This window comes from Anser brachyrhynchus (genome assembly GCF_964034855.1).
Source record: "Anser brachyrhynchus genome assembly, chromosome: 2".
Taxonomy (NCBI): Eukaryota; Metazoa; Chordata; class Aves; order Anseriformes; family Anatidae; genus Anser; species Anser brachyrhynchus.
Window position 1 is genome coordinate 10,298,500 of NC_137695.1, and position 23,013 is coordinate 10,321,512.

At 38.4% G+C, this 23,013-nt stretch overlaps 1 protein-coding gene across 4 annotated transcripts in view; it reads right to left on the minus strand.

The window, feature by feature from the left end:
* Positions 1-23,013, minus strand: part of PTPRN2 (protein tyrosine phosphatase receptor type N2) — a 645,529-nt gene that overhangs the window by 215,658 nt on the left and 406,858 nt on the right. For all 4 annotated transcript variants that reach the window (XM_080579571.1, XM_080579572.1, XM_080579573.1 and 1 more), the window contains one exon: positions 20,654-20,718. In XM_080579571.1, the coding sequence (XP_080435697.1) occupies positions 20,654-20,718 (65 nt within the window). The remainder of the gene's footprint in view (positions 1-20,653; positions 20,719-23,013) is intronic.

Below are 23,013 nucleotides of genomic sequence, written 5' to 3' on the forward strand. Positions count from 1 at the left end.
GCTCCATTCAAAATGTCATTAGTAACTCCAAACCTGTCTGCTAGGATCTGAAAACCATTTATTATGAAAGAATAAAAAAGGATATTTGAACGTGGGGATGAGGGACAGGAGTCTTTGGTCCCAATTTTGATCTCATTTTTATCAGCTTAATTTAACAAATAACTTCCCATGACTTCATGCTGCTGCTTGAAAACTGCTTTTGATGAGAGCAGAAGCAAACCACCTCCCTGTACTTTCAGGCAGGGCTTGCATCCAATGCAGTCAGTTAAAAAGCTAATGAGGCAGGGCTGTAGCAACAGCTCCTTTCACCAGGCAGATCGACCACTTTACAAATGAACATGGTAGTTTTTTTTAAAAAAAGCCAAGCATGCTAAAATGGTAGTTAAGTAAATCTCCAGCTACATTTCCCCCTCAAAACACAAAGAAAGAAATGAATGATTTAAAGTTGCTGTGCAGCTGACTGAGAGAAAGTCAGCAACGTGAAAAATACTGTTCTGTGGAGAACAGCACCTGCCGTGGTGTAGCACCACGTAGTGGTCTGGGGTTGCTGTTTAATAAGTGAGAGCACAAATCCTGCTGCAATCTCATAGAAAAACTTCTGCAAGACAAAAACATCTCGTGCATGTGCAGTGATAACCAATCATTACAGAATGAAACATAAATGGTTAGAATGGCAATATCCATGTTGTACCTGCAGTTTATATTTAATGCTGTACAGTATCTCAGAAGTCACATAAATCATTATGACAATCGAACCTAACCTCTGTGATCTCTGTTCAGAAATCTCAGGAGCTGTCTTTAAGTGTCCTTTCCAACAGTAACAAAATCTGACCCTATTAATGAGAGCAAAACTTAAAATGACTAGATAGTAGTCAAACATAATATTTGTTTTAATTGCCAAAATGCAACCCTTGCATTCATAAAGCACTTCACATTTTGCTAAACTATATATATATTCTTCTTTAACTAACTTAAAAGTATCAGTAGGAACAGGTCCTACATGATGCATAGGTGGGGGTCATGGTCTAGGAATTAAAGTAGGAGCATAAAGTTTATAAAAATGGGTCATATATCTTTATCCTGAGTTCACAGTACAAACATAATTATTTTATATTCATTTTTTTATCAATTTATATTGTCCTCATCACCATTAGTATTAGAGCAAGTCCCAGTAAAAAATACAAGCAGAGCAAATCTCTGTCTTGTCTTCCTTGTGTCTGTAAGAACAGCTTGCAAAGATACGTAAGATACAAATTAGTTTGTTCTAGTTTTCAAAAGTTTTTAATGTGAAATACGTTATACAAAACATAATCCATACTTTGAAGGCTTGCAAAGGTTATGTGGTGGGTACTTAAAAGTCAGACTAAAGTTGTATGGAGTGAGTCCACACCAGAAACCCCAGGAGGATCCCTGAAGAAACCATGACAATGCAACAGGCAGCTACACCACCACCTTCCAATAGGGCCAGCTCTGCTGAGTACTATAGTACTATATATATATATATATTTTAACAAATTTGTCCAGTGGTGTTTTTGGCTGGGAATTAGGCCAGAAAAGTGAACCCAAGGGCGTGGGGTTATATGGGAAAGCTTCTCATTCTCCTTGTCTTTCCCTTGTACACAGACACAGTTAGATATAGTAGACTTTCTACTATCTGTGCTTTATCTTGTATCCTAATGACCCTGATGCATTTGTGTGGCACCTAATTCAAAGCAATTCTTCCATTGATTTCACTGCATTTCAAATCAGATCTATTGTAGGCTCACGGTACTGAGCTTCTTCAGAGCTGGCAGCAGGCACAGGGGAATGAGCTCTGATAGCGGCAGTGTCCAGAACAATTCCAGTCAATTCTAAAAGTTTCACTAGGGCAAAATAAGACTGCTGCACACTCATCCAAAGCCCCTGGTAATTGATAGAGCGAAAATAGCTGCAGGGAACTTTAGATTTGTTTGTCAAGGCTAGCTTGCACCAGCCAGTCCACAAGGTAGCAAGAGAGTCATGAGTGCATTCCTCCTGCTGTGTGGGAGTACTGGGCCTCCACCACCCTGGCCAGGTAGGAATGGAAAGGATACTCTGTGTGCTCACTGGAGATCATCACCCCAAAGACATCTGTGACATGCAGAGCCTTCGACATATAGCTTTGAGTATGGATTTTGAGCAGGTTAAGAAAGACAAAGATAACTCAGTATTATTTATCGTGTGTCAGATGACAGCAATGCTAAGATCAAGGTCATTGTCCTAGGGACACACCAAGGTCACCAGAAGTCAGCAAAAAACAAAGAGCCTAGAAAACAAGTTTTCAGAAAAGGCATAAGGCCAGTTTGCACAAGGAAGTTAGTACTAGGAGCACCCAAAGGATGACATTTTCTTACAGGCAAGGTAGTAGTTCATCCTTTTCCTTCTGCCTTCATGATTAGTCCTTATTTTCTAACAACTGAGCCTAAAACTGCCTGTACAAGAACAAAATCTGCTTGATACAGTGTTGGCAACTGCCCTGTTTTGAGCAGGAGATGGGACTAGGTGATTCCAGGTCCCGTCAGCCAATGTTTTCATAATTTTGTGTTCAATTATCTAGATGCTTTCTGGAGTGAAAAAACTGTGAAATATGACAATATGAAAAATTTGACCATACTTCTCTGAAACATCCTCACAGGTGGCCAAGGAAGGGACTTACAGTCATGGTTATTTGGGCTACAGCAATAATAAGGCAGAGCTGACAGTACACTGGGAACTAGAGATGCTCCTGTCCCTCTTGTGGGCTACAGGCTTCATACAGAACCAGATGTTGCACATCTGATGAATGTCTGATTCAGCTAGGCAGTACAGAAGTCTGCTTTTCCTGCCAGGCTAGGGAATGCATCCCTCCAAACTTCAGAAAGCCATCACACAGAAGAGGGAGGATTTGTTAGGTATTAGATGAAAACCTTATGCTCAAAGCTAAAGGATCTTTTGCAAACAAAAGCAGTTACAGACAAAAAAAAGTACATGTTTTTACTTGAGCTAAGCAAGTGGCAGTCACCTCCCATTTATACCATGTTGTAAAACCTGCAAAGGGTGGGTCATGACTGCTAAATCTGAAAGGTCTCTCCTCTTGCCCAGACCTAGTATGATATGGGAGATGCAGACAGTCAGTTCTTTAAACACTTCCCAGGTAAAATTTAAAATATGGGCAAAGTTCCAGATAATTACACTGATATCTTTTTGAGACTTCATAATTTTCTTTCGGTAATGTGCTTAAGTTGTAGCAATCACTTGGAAGACATAAAATATGATAGGAAAGGTGGGTGAAGGAAAGGAAGCACTTATTGCTAACGACATACTGGAGAGATAAACAACAGTCATGATCTGACCTGTTATTCATTTCTGTATGAGGAGGGGTTTTCAGAAGAAACCAAATGCTAAAGACTTGGGTATAACTATACAATCTGTAACCTGTGAAGTCATGGGCTATTAACTAATCACTATACTTCAACTAATGACAGCAAACTGTTGCTAGGTGACTCTCGACCAGACGTGCATTGCTGCCTGAGAAGTACTAGAGAGTAGCGATTCCCTCCACCACTGTCAAAACCATCTCTGAGTAAAACTGATTACACAGGATTTTCTGTTTTGACTGATTTTATAGGAGATAAATGCTGACTGCATTGTGTTGAGACAGACAAAATCTACATACTGGTTGATAAAACCTAAACAAATGCAGTCACTGAAGTACATTTGTTGCTTTTTCAAGGGGTTCATTTACCCCTGACATTGTCATGTTGCATACTGGAATCCTGAGATCTCTGACTGATTTATTTTTATATACTGTGTTATATTTCATAAGATGTGAAGCATCAGATGGCTGGAAGCTGACTCTGAAAATCAATGAGGAACTGGCATATATGAGTAAAATTGCCCTTTCACAATTTTAAAATGCTTTTTACTCTCTGTTTCACACTACTGCAATTATGTGTTTGATAGAAACCTGAAATTTAATTCTATTTGAGCAACCTTTTTCTTGATTTTGGCTTACCAAGGTAACATTAAATGAAAATTAATGCTAAGCCAATTCAGTAAACAGTTTTTGAGGGAATATTATACTGTCTCATCTGTTCTGAATAAACAAACAAACAAACAAACAAAAAATAAAACAGACAGGGAAAAGATGTCCCCAATATGAAGAACTGCATGGAAATGGCTTGTAGAATATAATATGGTTGATTTTTTTTACCCATCTAGTATTCAGCATAGTACATATGCTCGACAAACTTTTAGCAAATAGACTTGTTCTGTCAGTAATAATGAATCTTAATACTATTCCTTGCCCTGGAAAATCAGGCCTTCTCCAGCAAAATATTTAAAAGGCATTCAGGCAACTTCAAATGTGTTTCACTGTTCTGAATTCATGACTTTTACAACATGTGTGAGCTGTCTCCCTCTTCTGGCTGATCCAGACACCCTAAGGGACCTACAAGTCTTCCCCTTCAGATGTGCAAGGCTACAGATTTGGTGTGAGCAGAGCCCAGGCCCAGCTTCTCCATTTCTGTGAGTTTTTATGCAGACTGCAGTATCTACCTACAGGTACGGATTTGCAACTGCACATTTTCTTCATGGCGTTATAGCACTCTGTCCTCTACCATGAGACTACCCATCATCCCCGAGGAAGGGGTGAGCAGCAATGAAAGGAAGAACAAAGTAAAAGATGACAACATTATATTTTTCTTGTGACTTAGCTTTAAGGTTAGGGAACACACTAGGGGCTTCTACACTACCTGAAGAGAAACACAGTTGTTTGCATACACTACAAGTGGCACGACTATTTTTGTATCCCAATCACACATCTCCTCTGTTGGCATCTGCCAGGGCTCTTCCCATGTCATACATTGCTCACAGCTTGATGCAACAAACTGCCCAACAACGATATTGAGAAACAGCTTGTTTTGTTTTTCTAATTTGGAAAACAAAGGCGTGCTGCAAGCTGTGCTGACTGGGAAGTCATACATCTTTAACACAAAGGAAAAAGGAAAAGAAAAGAAGGAAGTATCCCCTGGTTACAGCAGACGCCTTCCTCTTTCCTCGCAAAGCGCCCTGTCAGCATGGCCACCCTCAAGCCACTTTTCAACACCAACTGAAAATAAATGAAATCTTTATTGTCTTTGTGTTTCAGAAGTTACTATTTGGCAATTCGTTGCCTGTAAGGAGAGGGCTTCAGGTTACTAGAAGAGACTCTTTCTCCAGTGGGATCAGCTATGAAATTGATGTAGATTATCGAATAGTGGCTGCAAAGGCCAGTGTGTCATAGGGCTGACATGGAAGGTAAGTTAACCACTGGGGTATCAAGGTGCAGCCTGATCCAAAATAGCATGGTGCAGCCTGACGTCAGTCTTCATCTTCCCTCACATTCAGAGCCTCACCTCCTCCCCCCAGGGAAATCCTTCCCACAACAGGGGTCATTTCAGCCCCATTCCAAGAAATCACCTCAACCGAATCTTAGGGATAGGGAGCTTAGGACAGGCCTGAAAATGGCCTCTTAAGGCCTTTCAGAGGTGTACAGGATCTGGGAGACCCAATGGGCTTTGATTATCTGACAGTTGCAGCTCAGTGTGCTCACACACTCCAGTAAAAACACAGCCTCAGTGCTCAAATGATCAAGGATGCCCACAAATGGTTGAAGATCACACCTGGAATTCCTCAGGACAAGCTAAGCAGACCAATATGGAATGAGACAAACATGATTTCTACCGTTCACATCTTCAACCAACTGACTGCAGGCAGATTCTGATATCTCAGATTTACCTAGTTATTTGTATGACAGGTTCATCTTGGCATCTCAGATCTAGTGGAGATCCAACCTATTAAATCTTAGCTTTGAAACTAAATCCCATTTAACTATGCAACGAAACCTTTGGTTTTCCCTGTAATCAGTGGTGGGAAATGGAAGGCAATTCCAATCATAGCTGGACTCTGCAGATTATGAAGCTCAGTTGACTCCAATCATAGATGATTCAGTTAAATGTCTGTACAACTAAGCTGGGGGGAACAAGGGTAGCTACTAATAGACCTTTCTAATCAGTGGTCTCACAGCTTACTGGAGCAGGTAAGGATGGAGGGAAGGCTTGGAAACTGTGAACCAGTCTTGGTTCATATTTACATTATTTTCAATGCTCTGGAAACTGGGAGCCTGGAAACTGGGTGCCTGCAACTGCCTGCTCCTCCAGTGTCCTGTGAAACTGAGTTGGAGTGGAATTTCTGCAAATGAACAGAATTGCACCAAAGAAATAACTTGCATTTATCATTCATCTTCTCAGGAAAATGACCCAGCAAACCCGAGTACTTACTCATCTGTCAGGTATTTAGTATGAGGGAATCCAGTCTGGCAGTTTCCTGTAGGTACTACATAATAGTAATTAATAAGAAAGATAGTGGCCATTGGCCATGCATCATGAATGAGCTGGGTAGGAGAAAAAAGTTCCTACACCACAAATTAGTACTTTCACAACAGAGGAATTCTGTTGCACCACATCTCCTGAGCCAGAAAAGCCATAGCTAATACAATTTTTCTAAGTCTGCTCTCCTGATGTGTGTGATGGCAGGTTTCTAAGATCATGTTTTAAATCAAGGCCAGGTGCCAATACAATATATCATTGTGCCACTGTATACATAGAGGTGGCTGCCTTCCTCTGCTTCCTCTGCTGGAGGTTATTCACATTCTGAATCAGTGAGAAAATTTGGCTGAGCAAATCTGGGAGTCCCCAAGATAAAGCAGAAATTTCAGTGGAAATTTAATTGCTTGAAATGTATCAAGTTGCCATATTTTGTTTATTTCCTGAGATTCAATTACGAAAATTGCCAGTCTGCAACTCCAAATTGCATGACAACTGTTGAACTTACAGTCTTGCAAGAATAATCACCCCAGAGCACAACAACACACACATCACTCCACTACCATAAATTAATATAAGCTGCCAGTAATTGAAAAAGGCAGAATAAACTCCACACCTCCTTCATTCACTGACTGGTATAATGAGGATATCAGCCTATTGTCTCCTGGGTGGGATCTTTTGCCACCTCTGTTGTTACAGGTTTTTTCTAGACACATTGGGTACAAATACGGTTTCTCTTCACAAAATGTCTCTGTGCCCTCACCAGTCTGTTCATCCTTGTCAAATCAGGATTTCACACATTGTTTTCTGCACATTCCCTAATCTTAGCAAAAGTTTCATTTCCCCAGCCCATTGCCATAGGCTATTAGTCTGGCACAAAACTCAAGCTCAAAATGAAAAAGATAAAACAGAAAAGACAGCAGCCACAGCTACTGTTGCTCGGCTTTCTCTTGTCTCAGCTGACAAAATATGCTTAGCAGCTCCATTGTGTTATTGGAGAGCCAAAGAGACAGGTGTATCTTGTCATGCCCTAAAAATATTACTGATTCCTGAAATATTCTGTATCAGCCCATTAATGTTTCCAAAGTTCATGACAACAATAGACAAATGAAAATTTTGTTGTCTATTGGATACAAAACAGCAATAGCAACATGTCATTAACCACTGTGGATGCTACTGACTAGTGAGGGCAAAAACCACACCTGGATCTGGTCCAAGCCTTGACAACTGAAACCAAAATACCTACATATGTATTATACATGTGTAATGACAGTTCAAAATTTCACACATTAACAATTCATCTTTTTTATTATTATTATTAATATTTTGTCACCTTCATAAGATTTAATTTATCCGACAGAATTTTATCATTTTTGTCTACTTCACAGAATCATGGAATCACAGAATGGTTAAAGGTTGGAAGGAACCTCTGGAAGTCATCTAGACCAACCCTTATGCTCAAACAGGAACACTTGGTATCAGCAAAGAAACTGAATTTGTTTAGGAAAGAGCTGAAATTATTTTGCATTAAAAGACAAATATGTTTCAAAATGTAATGAAATCCTGACAATTTGTTTTAAAAAACTTGCTGGCAGATTCTGGCTTTTATAGGTGAAAAACACTCTTCTCTGATTTAAAAAAGAATGATTTTCCTTTTAGCATTCAAATTTGCATGGCAATACACTTTGCATATAATTTACATACCATACCATATCGCAGCCACTTTGTCTCTTATTGTAAAATCCAAGATCAGCTCCTAGCATTTCACAGCTAGGATTATTAAAACATTTTGTTAAGTCAAGTCTGAAGATAAGCTTTCTTCCTGATGTTCCTGGAATTGCATACTAATGGACAGGAAAGGTGAGCATCTGGTTCAGGCACTGGATAGGGCTTTGGTATTTCTCACAGACTTGTTTTCAAGTTCAGGCAATTTCACTTAATATAACTCAGAACCTTATTTCTAAAACAAGAAAAGTGACAATTTTTATCCCCTTTCTTTTCTAGTATTGACTTTTTGAGTGATTATCTGTGATCACTCAAAGGCAGCGTTTTTCTACCACTCTGTGTGTGGGAATGTACCAAGTGAGATCCCAATCCTGTCTAGAAAGCATTACTGTAATGCCCCTGTGACTCAAATCTACTCAGCCTATTTTTTAATTAAATGACTTATGAAAGGAAATATCAGTTTGGTACAGAATGAAATTTTTCTTGGATCCACACAGGTTGAAGGCAACTTCGAACAGGGAATTTCTTTCATGACAAAGATGTGACTTTTTGTTAAAAGTTGGGTGACATAAAGCTTTACTACAGCTTTACTACATCTACAGCTTAGTGTCAGAGCATTCCTGTGGGAAATCAAAGTTCAAGCCTTCACCTGCTTGACTCAGAATAAGCATCTTGGTATGAACAAGGAGCTATATTGAACACCCATTTGTCCCAGGTTCTCATAAAATGTCCAGAATATTAAAACATCTGCATAAAGTGAAACAATCACAGGAGGCTACTACCCAGTGCAGTTAATGAGCGCTGTTCCATTGAATTGAGACATGGAGGAAGAAGAGTGCAGAAAATCAGGGTCTTCTTCCTTCTGCACGAGGACCTAGAAGTCCACTCTAGTCTGGCTTTCTTCTATTGTGCTTTCACCAAACAAACATAAAAAACAAACAAACAAACAAACAAAAAAAATACACCACAAAAAGAACAACCACTAGGTAAAGGCTTGATTTCATCCTAACTGGAAACCAGGAATGCTCCAGAATATCAAAAAACTCTGCAGCACACAGAACTGTATCCTGTTGAGCATGCATATGTATGGTACTTTTATGGGGAAAATCATAGCACCCATCTATAAGCTGCCTGTGTTACTTCAATAGTCAGTGTGAGTAGCAGCTCTCTACCAAGAAGGCGACTGGAAAAGGGACCTGGGACACCAGCTGAGGGCTGTGGAGCACCTGATGTCTCTCCCTTGCCTGTGGTGAACCCAAAGACATTACTTACTACAAAGTATCTTAAGCAGTTAAAATAGGTTATGGATGTTAGTAGTGTGAGTAGTCAGTATTGTATATATTAATTATAGGAAGAACTGTATTGCTTTTCCTCTTCCTTGAGATGTATTGCGGCTTAATGATTCTCTAAACAATGTATCGTCATCATCTCTCTACTTGAGCTAAATTTAAATCAGCATTTCGGTAGAAGCTACGATAACTGATTAGATCTTTCACCTTAAATATTGATCTATTGTAGTTAAAGTTACTTAGTTACATATGAGGCATTCCCTATTCTCTCGGTGATGAAACAGGTATTATTTACACTAAAATTAGTAGCAAAACCTGTAAGAAGGTGAAGTGAAAGAAGAATCAAGTTGTACAGCCACATCTGCTGCTCTTCTGCTGCAGAAAACGATGACCTTAAGAGAACCAATTTAGTGTCTTGTGGAAACCTAAAAAGGTAGCTCTGGTCTAAGCACCACTCTGGTCAAATGGGTAATAGAAGAGAACATTAATACTATCAGGCACATGTCTTTCTAGTGCCAGTAGAATAGGTGCAGGAAGAATAGGTGACTTTATTTTAAGAACAAATAATTGGATTTCCCATAAAATATCTAACGGCCTTACAGTATCTGACACCTGTGTGCCAGACAGCTGTATGCTGCTGAATACCCATCTGCTGTATATGCCACATGCATTTCTTTTCTTTCTTTTTTTTTTTTTTTTTTTTAAGCTTGGTAAAGCAGTTGATTAGGAAGATAAAGTCTCTGAAAAACATTTTGGACAAAGATGTCAATATAGATTATACATTAAAAGATATCAGGTCTGCCAATACAAGCACACCACACTCTGCAGGCTGCTTATACTTGCCTATCAATGATTTATTGCACAATTACTGGAATACTGAAATAGTACAAGCCATATCTCTGTATTTCTATTTGGTATAGGTTTGATAATGAAAGGATGCAACTTCCTCAACAAGCGATATTTATATTCTAGCTATTCTCTTCCCCTGGTCAGCAAGAATACCCTTTCTTTCAGAGCAGTCTCTGCTTATCTTTCCTTTCTGCTCTTTCCTGCTACAGGCAATACAACTGAATGCTGCTGATATGACTGTTGTCCAGTCCCAAATCTAAAAAACATACCTTATTCAGGACAATGTCTCCAGGAATTAAATAAACTTACTGATGTTGTTTAGAATTTTAAAAGGACTGGGTCATCCATAACTTTTGTGTGCACGGTGATGTATTTTTTAACGGAACATTTTAACAGTATTAATTGAATATATTAACTGATACAGAAAGCATACTACTCTCACTTTTTGGACAAACGACAATACATTTTATTCATGTGATACATTTTTTACTGTAAAGAACCTGTTTTGTTCGCCAGCTGCTAATTGCCCGACTCTTCCATTCAGTGCACAACACTCAAAATACTCAGAAAGGTTAGCTCTTCAGGTTGTGCATATGAACACACAGCTACATAGATACACACACAAAACCCTAAAGCAGCATACTGCACTTATCTTCTTCCCATTTTTAGATCATACATATTTCATTAAGCTTCATGCAGAGTGTCTTCTGATTTATGGTAATTGTCAACAAAAGCAAAAAATGCCGACAATTTTAATCCTGCAGTACTGAGGATTTAACTGGGATAAAATTAAAATGTCTGGGGGCGGGGTAGGGGGAACAACCCTACACCCTAAGCCACTGGGAGGTTGACCCTTGAGATGTTGTCAATTTTTTATTTTATTTTATTGTGTTTGTTGTCTGTAGAAGCAGATGCCAGCAGCAACATCTGATGTACTGGACACCTCCAGTGTTATCCCAGCATGCTCATGGCCTGGAGGACTTGGAGTGAGACTAATTTCCATATCAAACCCAATTTAGATGAAACATCTTGGTAAAAAAAAAAAAAAAAAAAAAAAAAGCCAGCGCATCAATAGCCCCTTGATTAGATTTTCATCTCCTGAGCAGACAAATATGAATATTTATTACCATGAATGCAGATTTCCCTCTTTCCATTGCTCTGATCTTGAATATTACCCACTGCTAATTTTTATGAAAATTTGGGCAACATAATGTTTTCACATAAACTGACAGTTCTTGAGATAATCCCGTTATTGTTTGGTGGGAAATGACAGTTTCCGCTTATTCATGTGTTAACAAGGGATTAAATATTGTTTTTCATCACCATAATCTAAGATGGACTGGAAATTAAAATTCAAACATTGTGCATTATCAGAGCTTTGAGGACCAGGATTTGTTTGCATTCACTTAGTAAAGATCTGTAAATTAACAGTTTAACAACCAAGTGAAACCAGTATCATAAAAACAGCACTGACATTTGTGAAATGAAGTCATTACTCCACCTGCTAAAGGTAAAGAGCCAGAGGGAGAAATTGTTCACAAAATGACATCCTCTTGCAAGAGCAAAGTGCACACTGAACTGTTGTCAGCCACAATGATCCTCAGGCATAAATGGACCAGGTCATTTTTCCATGGCACAGAATCACCTCCCTTTTCCTTGTCACAAGTTCTGATACTCAAACACTTGATATCCTCAGCTCACATTGAAAAATCGCTTTATGATAGGATCCATTCATTGCGCTAAAAGCAGTCATACTGACCCAGGAGCTGTTTTCCTGCATGCCAAAATGCTGTGCTCACACCCCACCTGTACAGATCTCGGTGTGCAGTACGTAGGCACATACAATTCTTCGCTGATATGGGTATTTTGCTGAAGCAGCAGTGTACAGCTATAAAGTAAGTTCTTTTCTCGGTGCCTCTACCTAATGTCCAGCAATGCCAATCAGAGACACCTACACGTGCCAAAGTGAAAATAAAGAGCCCTACCTGATATTCTGAAGTTCATGAGCCATTACTTTGCTTAATGTTTCTACAAAAGCTTTGAGTTACAATTTCAGTTAAATCACAGTCCTATTTAAAAAGCAGCATTCCCCTTTGATATCAGTTAAAATGCAAACAAAACTAAAACTATGTTTAGTGAAAGCAACACAAACATCTGCCTAACTAAATCTTTATACTATTTCATCAGTAAAAACCTTGCTGATACAAGAAAAAACAAACAAACAAACAAACAAACAAAAAACAAACAGAAACAAAACCTAGCCTCTACAAAACTAAATTAATGGAAGCCTCATACTTAAATTCAGAACGTCATTAAAAATATTCTGATTAAAATCTGATTTTTTATGCCCAAAACATAAAGCCTTGTATTTTGAAGGATGCTGACGTGATGCATATACAGCAGCACCACAGCAATGTTTCCTGTAAGGATGGAAACTTAGCAATGCACAAGTGCAAAAGGGAGGATGGGAAGGATGAATGAGAATGTGCTACCAAGCCTTTGGTCTTCACAGAGAACAGATCAGATATTTAGCTTTACAGCCTGGTACTAAAAGAAAAGACAAAAAGTGGCACGACAATTCTTGTAGCTAGATTGAAAAAAAAAAAAAAAGTCTGACTCACTACCTGCAACTCAGATTTGAATTCTAAGGAAAACAGATGCCTCAATGCTTATGGCTCAAAACAAATCACAGTGAAGCTGCCTGTCACGGATGGTCCCTGGCCTGGATTTTGCTTAGGCTTAGACTTGCAAGGGAACATTTGGTGCCTGGAGATTGCTACAGGTATGGGGAGTGAATGGGAACCGCCACCTCTTCCTCTCCCTAGATTACCAAATCTGTATTTGAGATTGCTTGAAATCTACGTGTTCCTGCCAGGATCGAGCACTACCCTCTGGAGGCGGCAGAATCTCCCTTCCCAAAATTTCCAACCAGCTCTGTCACCCAAACAATCAAACAGAATTTAATCTCCATGTGCAGCTTCCCCAGCCATCCCATCACAATGAAGATTTTGTTTCCCTTTGAGTCACAATGAGCTGGCTGCTGGTAGAGGGAGGATGCTGAATTTCATGAATCAGTAAGATATCTAGTACAAACAATCACATCTTCCTACGTAAAGATCTTACATATCTTCTCTATGAATATATCAAATGCAGGCTGCTAAATCATAGGGTAGATAATAACATTGATTTTTAAGCAGAATTACCCTGCAGTTTGCTTATGTAGTCAATGCTAGTATCTAAATCCCTTTTCTCTGCAAATCTATAATGGTTTTTAAGCAATGCTCTGCTTTAAAAACAGCGGTGTGACATGGCCTAAAAAAAAAAAAAAAAGGAAAAAAAAAAGAGAAATCCTTAAAACAAACATATGCTATTTTTTAAAGGAACAATGTTAAAAAAGACAAAAAGAAACAACATGGGTAGGATGCATAAGTTCCTGAAGCCACAAGGAAAACAGTATCTTGTTTCATTTTACATGATACTGAATAAAAATTGAATTGCTGTAGTTGCCATAGCAACTGCCACATCACTTGGCACTTCTGCTCCTTTAAATCACACAGTGCTACTGTAAAGGAATTCATGAACCAACATGACACGTGAATACTTGTGCTTTTTACAATATTTCATGAGGAAAACATAAATCAATATACAGTGAGTGTTGTCTCTGAAAATCGGGTTTGCTATACTTTTCTTAACATTATAATCTCCTCATTTTCTTGTCGTGTTCCTTACAAATTTGTAAAGAAGGTGGAGGGCGTTGTCACAATCAGAGCACAAGAAAAGAAATTACTACTGACACCTGATTTTCAAACTGAAGCTGTGACCTGTCACTCAGATGTCAAAATACCTCTGCTATGCAATATTCAAATCAAATACAGGGGATAAACATTGGAATTTTGCCCCTCCACAGCCAGAGATGGTGTGATATGTGACAGAAGACAGTCTCAGTAGCATCCAGGCATCTCTTTAAACTTATCAGTAGCTTAAAAGGGAAGTCTAACTATACACCTAGAGCTAAGCATATTCGAAATATTTGCTGAGTTTTGGCCATGATTTGTATTGTTTTAGAATGTCCTGCATACAACATGCAATCACATAAGGTATATGACAAAATAATGGGGTAAAACAATATATATATATATTATGCTGCATATTTTTTGTTTTTATTTTGCCATTTATTAACACTCTGGATGCAATTTATTAGAAAAGCAGCCCTCTAGTGGGCTGTGTACCATAATGAATAGTTAATAAATAGCATTAACATTATCTCTAAATATTAGCTAAAATGCATTTTGCAAAAACATACAAGTTCTTAAATAAATGAGCCATAGAGCTCCATCATTCTCTTTGGAGAAATTTAATGTTCTGTTTAGCTTTATTTCTTAAAGCCCTTGAAGCATTACTTTTAAATGCTGTTTTATGACCAACTTCTGATTAGTATCAGTCTACAATACATGTATATTCACAAAACTGTAAGACTGAGATATTATTCACTGTCAGTAAGACTCCATAAAAGATGTATATTACCAGTAGCATTCTACTTAATATATAATCTATGAGTTTTTAAGGGTTACACAGCTTTAGAATCTATAATTTGTGGTGGGGGTGGAGGGAATAAAGTAAATCATCCTCATTTTGTCTTTGCCAAGAATATTTTGAAGATTGTACTCCTTAAAGTTTTTCATTTAATTATTTTTCCTATCTGTCTCCATAGCCCTACAGTTCCATGCCATAAGGCAAAGAATCCATCTGTGACCTGAAGCATGCCTTGCCCATAGCAATGTTTATTGGTCCAAAACACCATCCTCCTGGAAAACCTCGTTCGACTCTTAAACAACACAGCCACACCACTTAGCAACAGCCAACAGTAAGAGCCGGCTGCAGGGTCTGTGATCACACATTGCAAGTAACAAGGAAAAAAATAATGTGATTTTATGATCTCTTAGCTAAGAGATCAGTTGAAAAACGTACTGTGGTTTGGGTTAAAAGTTGAGTACTGATGCATGCACAGCTGCTGTGGCTACACTGCTGTCCATATCAGAGCTAAATGACTTTGGGTCCAGCGTCCCTTTTTATGTCAGTGCACCTCTGGGTAACATACCTGCTGCAGAGCAGGAGCATTGCAAAGATGGCACTATAAGAAAGTCAGCTAGAATATGTCCCTGGATAATTTGGGCTTTGCAAGCCAAAAGCCAACCCTTGGCAATGTTACTTAGCAGTCAGAGAAGATCAGAAAAAAAATGATACCTTACTCTTTGGCAATAGCAAATGATTTGTCAAGTTCTGCACTCATTCCAATTTTTTAAAGGAACTCAACTCCAATATCATTCTTGATCACACAGACATTAATGACAAAATCTGGAAACAATGGAAGATGATAATTTAGAAATCTGACCTCTTCCCCAAAGATTGCACATTATTATTGCACATCCTCTAGCTTTACTAGAATTTTTCAATGCAGATTTCTTTTATTTATTGTAGTAACATCACTTAACGCAATATCAATATAATTCTAGGCCTATCAAAATTTCTATAATTGGGAATATCTCAAAACACCAAAATATCACTGATCTATTTTAGAACATCTATAGATACAGTGAAGTGTTCATTTCACATATATTTTGGGTTATTTCCACTTTGTTTAAAAAACTATTGTAATTTGTATATCGGTCATAATGTTAGAAAAATGTTTCATATTCTACAAACATATTTACAGTTCCAGTGATAAGTGTATTTTGTGTTAATTTAAAATAATGTATTCCAGGGTGGGTGTTGTTTTACCAGGTCAGAGACAGTGCCATTCCCTTGGTTTGTTCTGGGCCTTAATTCAGATACATTATTATTCAAATCACACTCTTAGCTCCCCGAAACTGATTTGAAACATTACACTTTCTTGAGCCATTGGAGACCCTGACTTGAAATTGTGGAAATTTCAGCCAAACGCTGGCGTAAGCAGTTATTTTTCCATGTATTTGAACCACCATTTGAAAATTTCTTGAATTGGAACTGGGCTTGAACCAGAGAAACGCTAATCACAGCCAAGCTCAGAGTGGCACTGAACTGAGAAATACCGTGCTTTTGTAATAATTTCAAAGTGCTTAAAGGCTGAGAAAAAAAAAAAATGTGGTTAAATTCCTAAGGGTTTTGGAAGGAATTCCAGGTTGCCCAGTGGACTCTGTGTGGGGTTGTGGATCTTGGTGCCTGCCGAGCTCCCTAGGGCTGCTGAAGCTCCTGGGTACAGGTAGCAGGATGACCTCTCCATGCGATGGGGCTGCCAGCCCTGCCGAACCCTGAACTCAGCTGGATCCAGGTGGAGCCATGCTGTGCCAAGGAGGATCTCCCTCCACGTGGGACGCAACACTCCCCATCAATTTGGGAGACAGGAGAATGGAGTCCTGCAGTTTGGCTCTTCAGGCTTCTTACCAGTGCCATGTCTCTTATAGCATTCTGTAAATATGCACCACAATATTTACACTCACACTTTCATATACACTCAACTATAGGAGGTTCTTGAACTACTAAAGGTGACCTTAGGACTGCAGAGATTTGCTTCATGAGGGGGAGATCAAAAGAAAATACCTCAAAGGCAGCTTCATCCTATCTGAATAACCAGGAAAGTGTGAAAAGCTCATGATGAATTTGTGAGGCACAAACATCATACATGACAATCATAGAATCATTAAGGTTAGAAGAGACCTTCAAGATCATCTAGTCCAACTATCCCCCTACCACCAATGTCATCCACTAAACCATGTCCCTAAGCACCATGTCCAGCCTTTCCTTGAACACCCCCAGGGACAGTGACTCCACCACCTCCCTGGGCAACCTGTTCCAATGTCTGACAATGACTCAAACAAACCTTGGATGGCTACCATTTAGGAGTTTCAGAGTTCTTGTAGGTGCTAGAAAACTCAGAGTATAAGATAAATGTCTTTGCAAATACAATGTCATAGGTAACCGGTAATATAGCAATGCACACATCTTCAGGATTTTTACATCGGCACTGGTTTTCTCTACAACAGTTATTACTGTTTTTCTGGTATAATAGCCATCTTACAAAAGAGATAGGTGCCAAAACAATTAGCTCTTTAGGAGTGATACACAGTGCCTCAAATCCCAGTCCAACTCTCTGGCTTCCCAGAACCCTAAATATTCTGACAGCAAATGTTAGATGTTGAAGTAAATTTGCTGTGAAAGCAGCAGTAAGGGTCTGTTGTTCTGCAATGACCTAAAAGCTCTGCTTACCTGCACTAGTTACCAGACAATGCTCTGCACTACATCACAGAATGGCTGATGTTGGAAGAGACTTCTGGAGGTCACCTGGTCCAAATCCCTTCCTCCAGCAGGGCCACCTAGAACAGGGTGCCCAGGTTCATGTCCAGGTGGCTTTTGAAGATCCCCAAGGAGGGAGAAATATATATATCACCCAAACCTTAACATGAAATGTATAGAGTTTTTAAGCTAATGTCCTGACACATGAGCTGCTTTTCTTGCAGATAAGGAACTCAATTTTAATCCTCCTGAAGTAGAGCCAGAACCTACTCTAAACTTACACAATGCAGCTAAATTCAGCTGCATCCAAAAGACTCACTGAGGCTGTGGAAATCTTTTGTATGACATAGGGATGATGAAGTGTGTTGTAACTGTGGTAAACTTCAGACCCATATTGTTAATGACTGTACGGCACATGTTTATGCAGTGGCATAAAAGGAATTCATCAGCCTTTCCCAGAGTTGCCTGAATGGCTCAGTAAACTTGGCGTGAATTGTATTGTTGCTTTTGAAATGCTTTTCTTGAGAGAGAGACTGAGGAGCTCTGAGAAGCATTTCACCTCTCCATACGAGAGAGTTTCCTTCTACCAAAGCATTTCTCCTCGCTATAAGAGCGAGAATTTCCTTCACCCAAAGCCTGGCATCTAAACGTTTCTTGTTGAGGCACAAATCCTGTTAAAAACAGACCAAGCCCTAAACCAGATTCCATTGTCCAGAGCAACACATGAATTATTGCTGAGCTTAGAATGGTTCCTGTATTTGTTTATATAGCTGTTCCATTTGCCACCAGTATCTCAGGTATTTTTCTTCTGAGCTATTTCAGATATGAAACTTGCCATACAAAATAATCCCTTTCATTTTACAGTCCCACAAGTGAAGATTTTATATCCATTAATTTTGTCATGAATCTGACCTACTGTCCAAACAAAGAGGCCATTTCTCATTCTGAAACTGAAGTTTATTCTAAGTACTTCTGATCTGAGCATCTTGATTTAGATTTACAGCTAGCATTACATATAAGTTTATTCTTACAGTGTGAAGCTAAAAATCTCCTTATTAAATAAAAGTTTTTTTCATTGTGTTAAAATATGTACTTTGCTATTTTGATGTTGTTAAATACCAGGTTGAATCAAAAACAAACTGCAGAAATGGATTAACGTAGTTTGATTTAACCTGAAGTAAACTGAATCTGATACTCTATCAACAAAGAAACAACTTGGTTACAGCACTCCACTATTTTTCATGTAGGTGAGACTGCAGAAATGTATTCATTATGTACGCAATCATAACTGATAAGACTTAGAAACAGGAATATACACAGCTGGAAGAATTCACATCTAACAAAAAAAAATATAAACAGTTGAATAAATGCTCTTCCATCACATTAATTTTTCCAAATGTAACCTGTAATATATTAGGCTTCAAATGTCTTCTTCCCTTTGGTTAATTCATTTTCAATTTTTGCCTTCTAAAAATACGTATTTGGCAGAGTGTAAAACACAAGCTTCTGTCAAATCAAGTAGTATCACCATACAAAAATAAAAAAATAAAAAATGATAACCTAAATATATGAGAGGTGAGTTCTGCAGTGACAAGTGATTACTCTTACTAGCCCAAGCACAAGAACCAGAGTAAGGAGATCTCTAGCCTAAAAGCTTTCAATTTTTCCCAGTCCTACTAGCTGGTCTTAAAAGAACAAGGAACTCCTCAAGGCTATGTTGCCAGTACATGCTTAGACTACCATGGTTACAACAACCGTATTATTTGAACGGATTAATGATGCATTTAACAGGTGACAATTTCTTGCATTTCAAATGTGTGAAAGTGCTCTCTTTCTCCATTGACTTATCTTATATGTATAAGATAACAGTTCATTTAATGGTAAGCCAGCTGGAATCCATTCAGTGACAGGAATTAGATGAAATACGTGGAGGTATTTCATCAGCATGCAGAATTCCATTGAATTCTGGGTAACAAAATGTGGCTTCCATAGTTATGAGCAACAGTCTTGGTTCTCCTGTTATTTACCAGAAAAGAAGGCTTGGGGACAGCACAAACACAAGCTTCACTCCGGCCTGAAGTCAAGGCATCCTGAGGTGTGCATCCAGGATATACCTCCCAGCTCTTGAGTTCAGGCACCCTTGAATCCCTCAACTAGTTAAATCAGCTTCAGTTAAGGAGAGATACTGGCTTTCATTTTCTAATGATTTTACCTACATTGCTTTCAAAGATCAAATTCCTACAGTTTTGACACCAAGAATCTCAGCATGTCTTACTGATGGTACCTCTTCAGGACAAAGTCTTTTCAAAATGTCAGTAAAGTTATACAAAGAATCTCAGAAATACTGGCAAGGTAAGTTCTTAAGCATGAACTGATAAAAACCATAAATAGTGAAAATGAAAATCAGTAGGAAAAAAAAAGTAGTTGAATTCCTTCAGCACGTTACAAGTTAGTTATTCATTATTCTCAATACTTAGAATAATGTAATCACAAGAAAAAGGCATTTGTCTAGCCCTGCGAACATTCACCACTAGAAAAATTACTTAAATGAAAAGGAAAAAAAAAAGATAACTGTGTACACAAAATTAGCACGAGAATTAGCAATCAACTGAAGTTCATGCAAGGTTCTTAGCAGATAGCATCATCTTTATTAATAAATGATGAACTGCTTGGTGGAGTTTTTGCTTAGTGATATCATCATAATAACAGACACGTTTTATTTATGTTTCAAGTTGCATCCAAAATAACCAAATCATTCACTGACAGATTCTCTCTAACAGCTGAAGAGCCTTTACCCCAAATTTAAACTTTTGTTGATCTAGATGAGCTACCACTCCAACTAAACCAAGGGGAATAATACAACGACTTCAGTTGCTGTGCTCATCTTTGGGGATTTTGTTCCTGTGATACGACAAAGCAAAAAAATGCATTTCTTAAAGCCGGCTGCACTTTCCTTGTAAGGATGGTATTTTTTTCTCTGTGGGATACAGTGCTATTTGTGCAGCAGATTGTATTTTGACAGATGCAACTGTATCATAAAAAGGCCCTTAGCACTATCAGACTGGTAGTTCACAAACGTTCATGAGCTCCAGGATTTCATACAAAAAACACAACAATTAAAATGTTTTTGAGAGTGTAAAATGCCCCCAAGCCACTTACCTCCCCCACGCCAGTCTGCAAAATTCTCAGCCCAGTTGTTTTCTCAAGCTTCTCTTTGTTCAGGGCTGCAAGGAAAATTAAGATTGAAAGAGTTATGGGAAAGATGAAATATGCACAATTTTGCAGCACTTATAATATAACCAACCTTCCTTCCTATCCTCCATCATCAAATTCACGACAGTCCCTACCTACACCATCTATGGAATATTTTTCCCTGATAGCAACTCCATCTATTCAGTGTTTTGAATACATAAGTGTGCCATTAATTGTTCACTGTTATATAAAAAAGCAAGCCAAATTAATTCTTGCTCCCTTGTATACAGAGCATCACATATTTAACACATGCACAATATATATGGGAAGTTCTCTTTTGTAGAATCTTCCCACTGTCTTTCTCGCAGCGAGGAGCAGGGCAGCATCTTACCACTGCAATGGAACTGTCACTGTGTAAGACATTTCAGAATAAATGACAGTCTCACCTAGCAGGGAAGATAAATAGTTTATCTGACAACACTGGGATGCGATGCACAATATTTTTCTTTCTAAAATTGAGATTTTTTCCTATTTATCAGCTTCCATATCAGTAAAAGCATCCAAAAATAATCAAGCATAAAACAGCAAAAAAATATAAAATAGAGATAGTAATAACTAAAACTACATCTATACTTGTAACCTAAAAATGTCCTGGGCATGGACTTGAGCACTGTTGCCCATACTAAACACGTATGAGATTATTTCCAGCTGAGAGTATGGGTGAGGTCACCCTGTTTTGGATAGGACGATGTTAACCATCTAGATGCACACTGTGTCAGTTGGACACCTGGCCAAAAAACAGACACCTGGCCTGTTTTACTTACTAATAAAAATGAAACCTTACAGCCTTATTAAACTCTCCTCACTTTAGCCATCTAGTCATTGACTATCTAATCCAAGTGAGTCATCTAGGTTCTCTCTGCAGTCAATGGAAAGAGATGGACATTTAATATGGTGAGTCATCCCACATATCTTACACACATCAGGAGGTACCCTTCTCTTTCCATTGATTACTGGGACAATTGGGATAGACTTAGCTTCTCAATTTATGTTGGCTGAGGGAAATATTCCTACCAGAAAGCACAAGAAGTGTGTCAGAATATATTATAAACAGTTAAATTACTGCAGAAAAGAAATATATATTTTGTTGCTTTCATTTTGGAAAAATATACTTTAATTGCTGCTGCTTGAAACATTCAGAACAATTCACATTGCAGCAGACAGTTCTTAGAAACAATATTGTGAGATGATGTTTTATTTAGTTTGTCCAAAGTGCAACCCAAAAGACTCAAATTTATATCAGAGGCAAGTCGTTTCATCAGGGCTCATTTTCACCTCATATATCCAAAATGTGGAATGATTTATGTAGGGCTTTGTATGTGCAAAGACTCAAAAAGTAAAAATTCAAGCAACTATAATATCAAGAAACTTTTCTGACTTCCTCCATCAAGGGATGAATTTTGCACATGATTTAAATGGAGAGGAAAGCTCTGTCCAGCTTTTTGACCCAGCTGTTGAGCTGATAGGAGCATGGAGTCCCTAGATCAAACACATGGCTTGCTGGATTTGAGCCTAAAAAATAGGCACAATACTCACATAATAGTCATACCATGCTTTACACATTCACAAACGTATTTATTCTACCCAGAGTCACTGGGACTACACTACAAGCAGAGCTGCCTGGATCAAATGATTTGAAGCTATATTTCCTTTGTTATATATGTTGTGCAGTAGGAATTTCCAAAGAGTAAGTAAATCTTTGCAAACAAGCTTGATTTTCATCTTTGAGACGGACTCTGGACTGTGTTGCTTCATGGATGGCTGATGACGTGCTATGCTGACATTCACCTGTTTGGATGTGCCATGTCATCGAAAGATGTGCCAAGCTAGCACACCAACAGCCTCACACCCAACATATACTTTAATGGCAGATTTCGAACAAATGCAAAAATTTAGAAGATTTATAAAAACAGGAAGCTCTATGTCCTCCTTCAAAGAAACTGGAGTTTAAAAATCATTCTTTGGTAATTTGGGATAAATAAAACTGTGGAGCAGAGTGGCTGCAAAATAAATGATGTACAAGTAAACAAAACGGCTTAAATCCCAGTCTATAATTTTCTACCGCACGAATAGGTAACAGAAAATACCAGGTCTGCTGAATCACTGGATTTTGTAATTACTATCACATATTTGACCAACCTTCTTCTCACAGGTTTCCTGCAGACTTTATTTTTTGAAGCTTTGCTACATAAAGTGTATTTAACACTCCCTTCCCCCTTGATATTGGCTAAAAGAAAAAGGACAGCTCTGACAGCCATGCTAACATA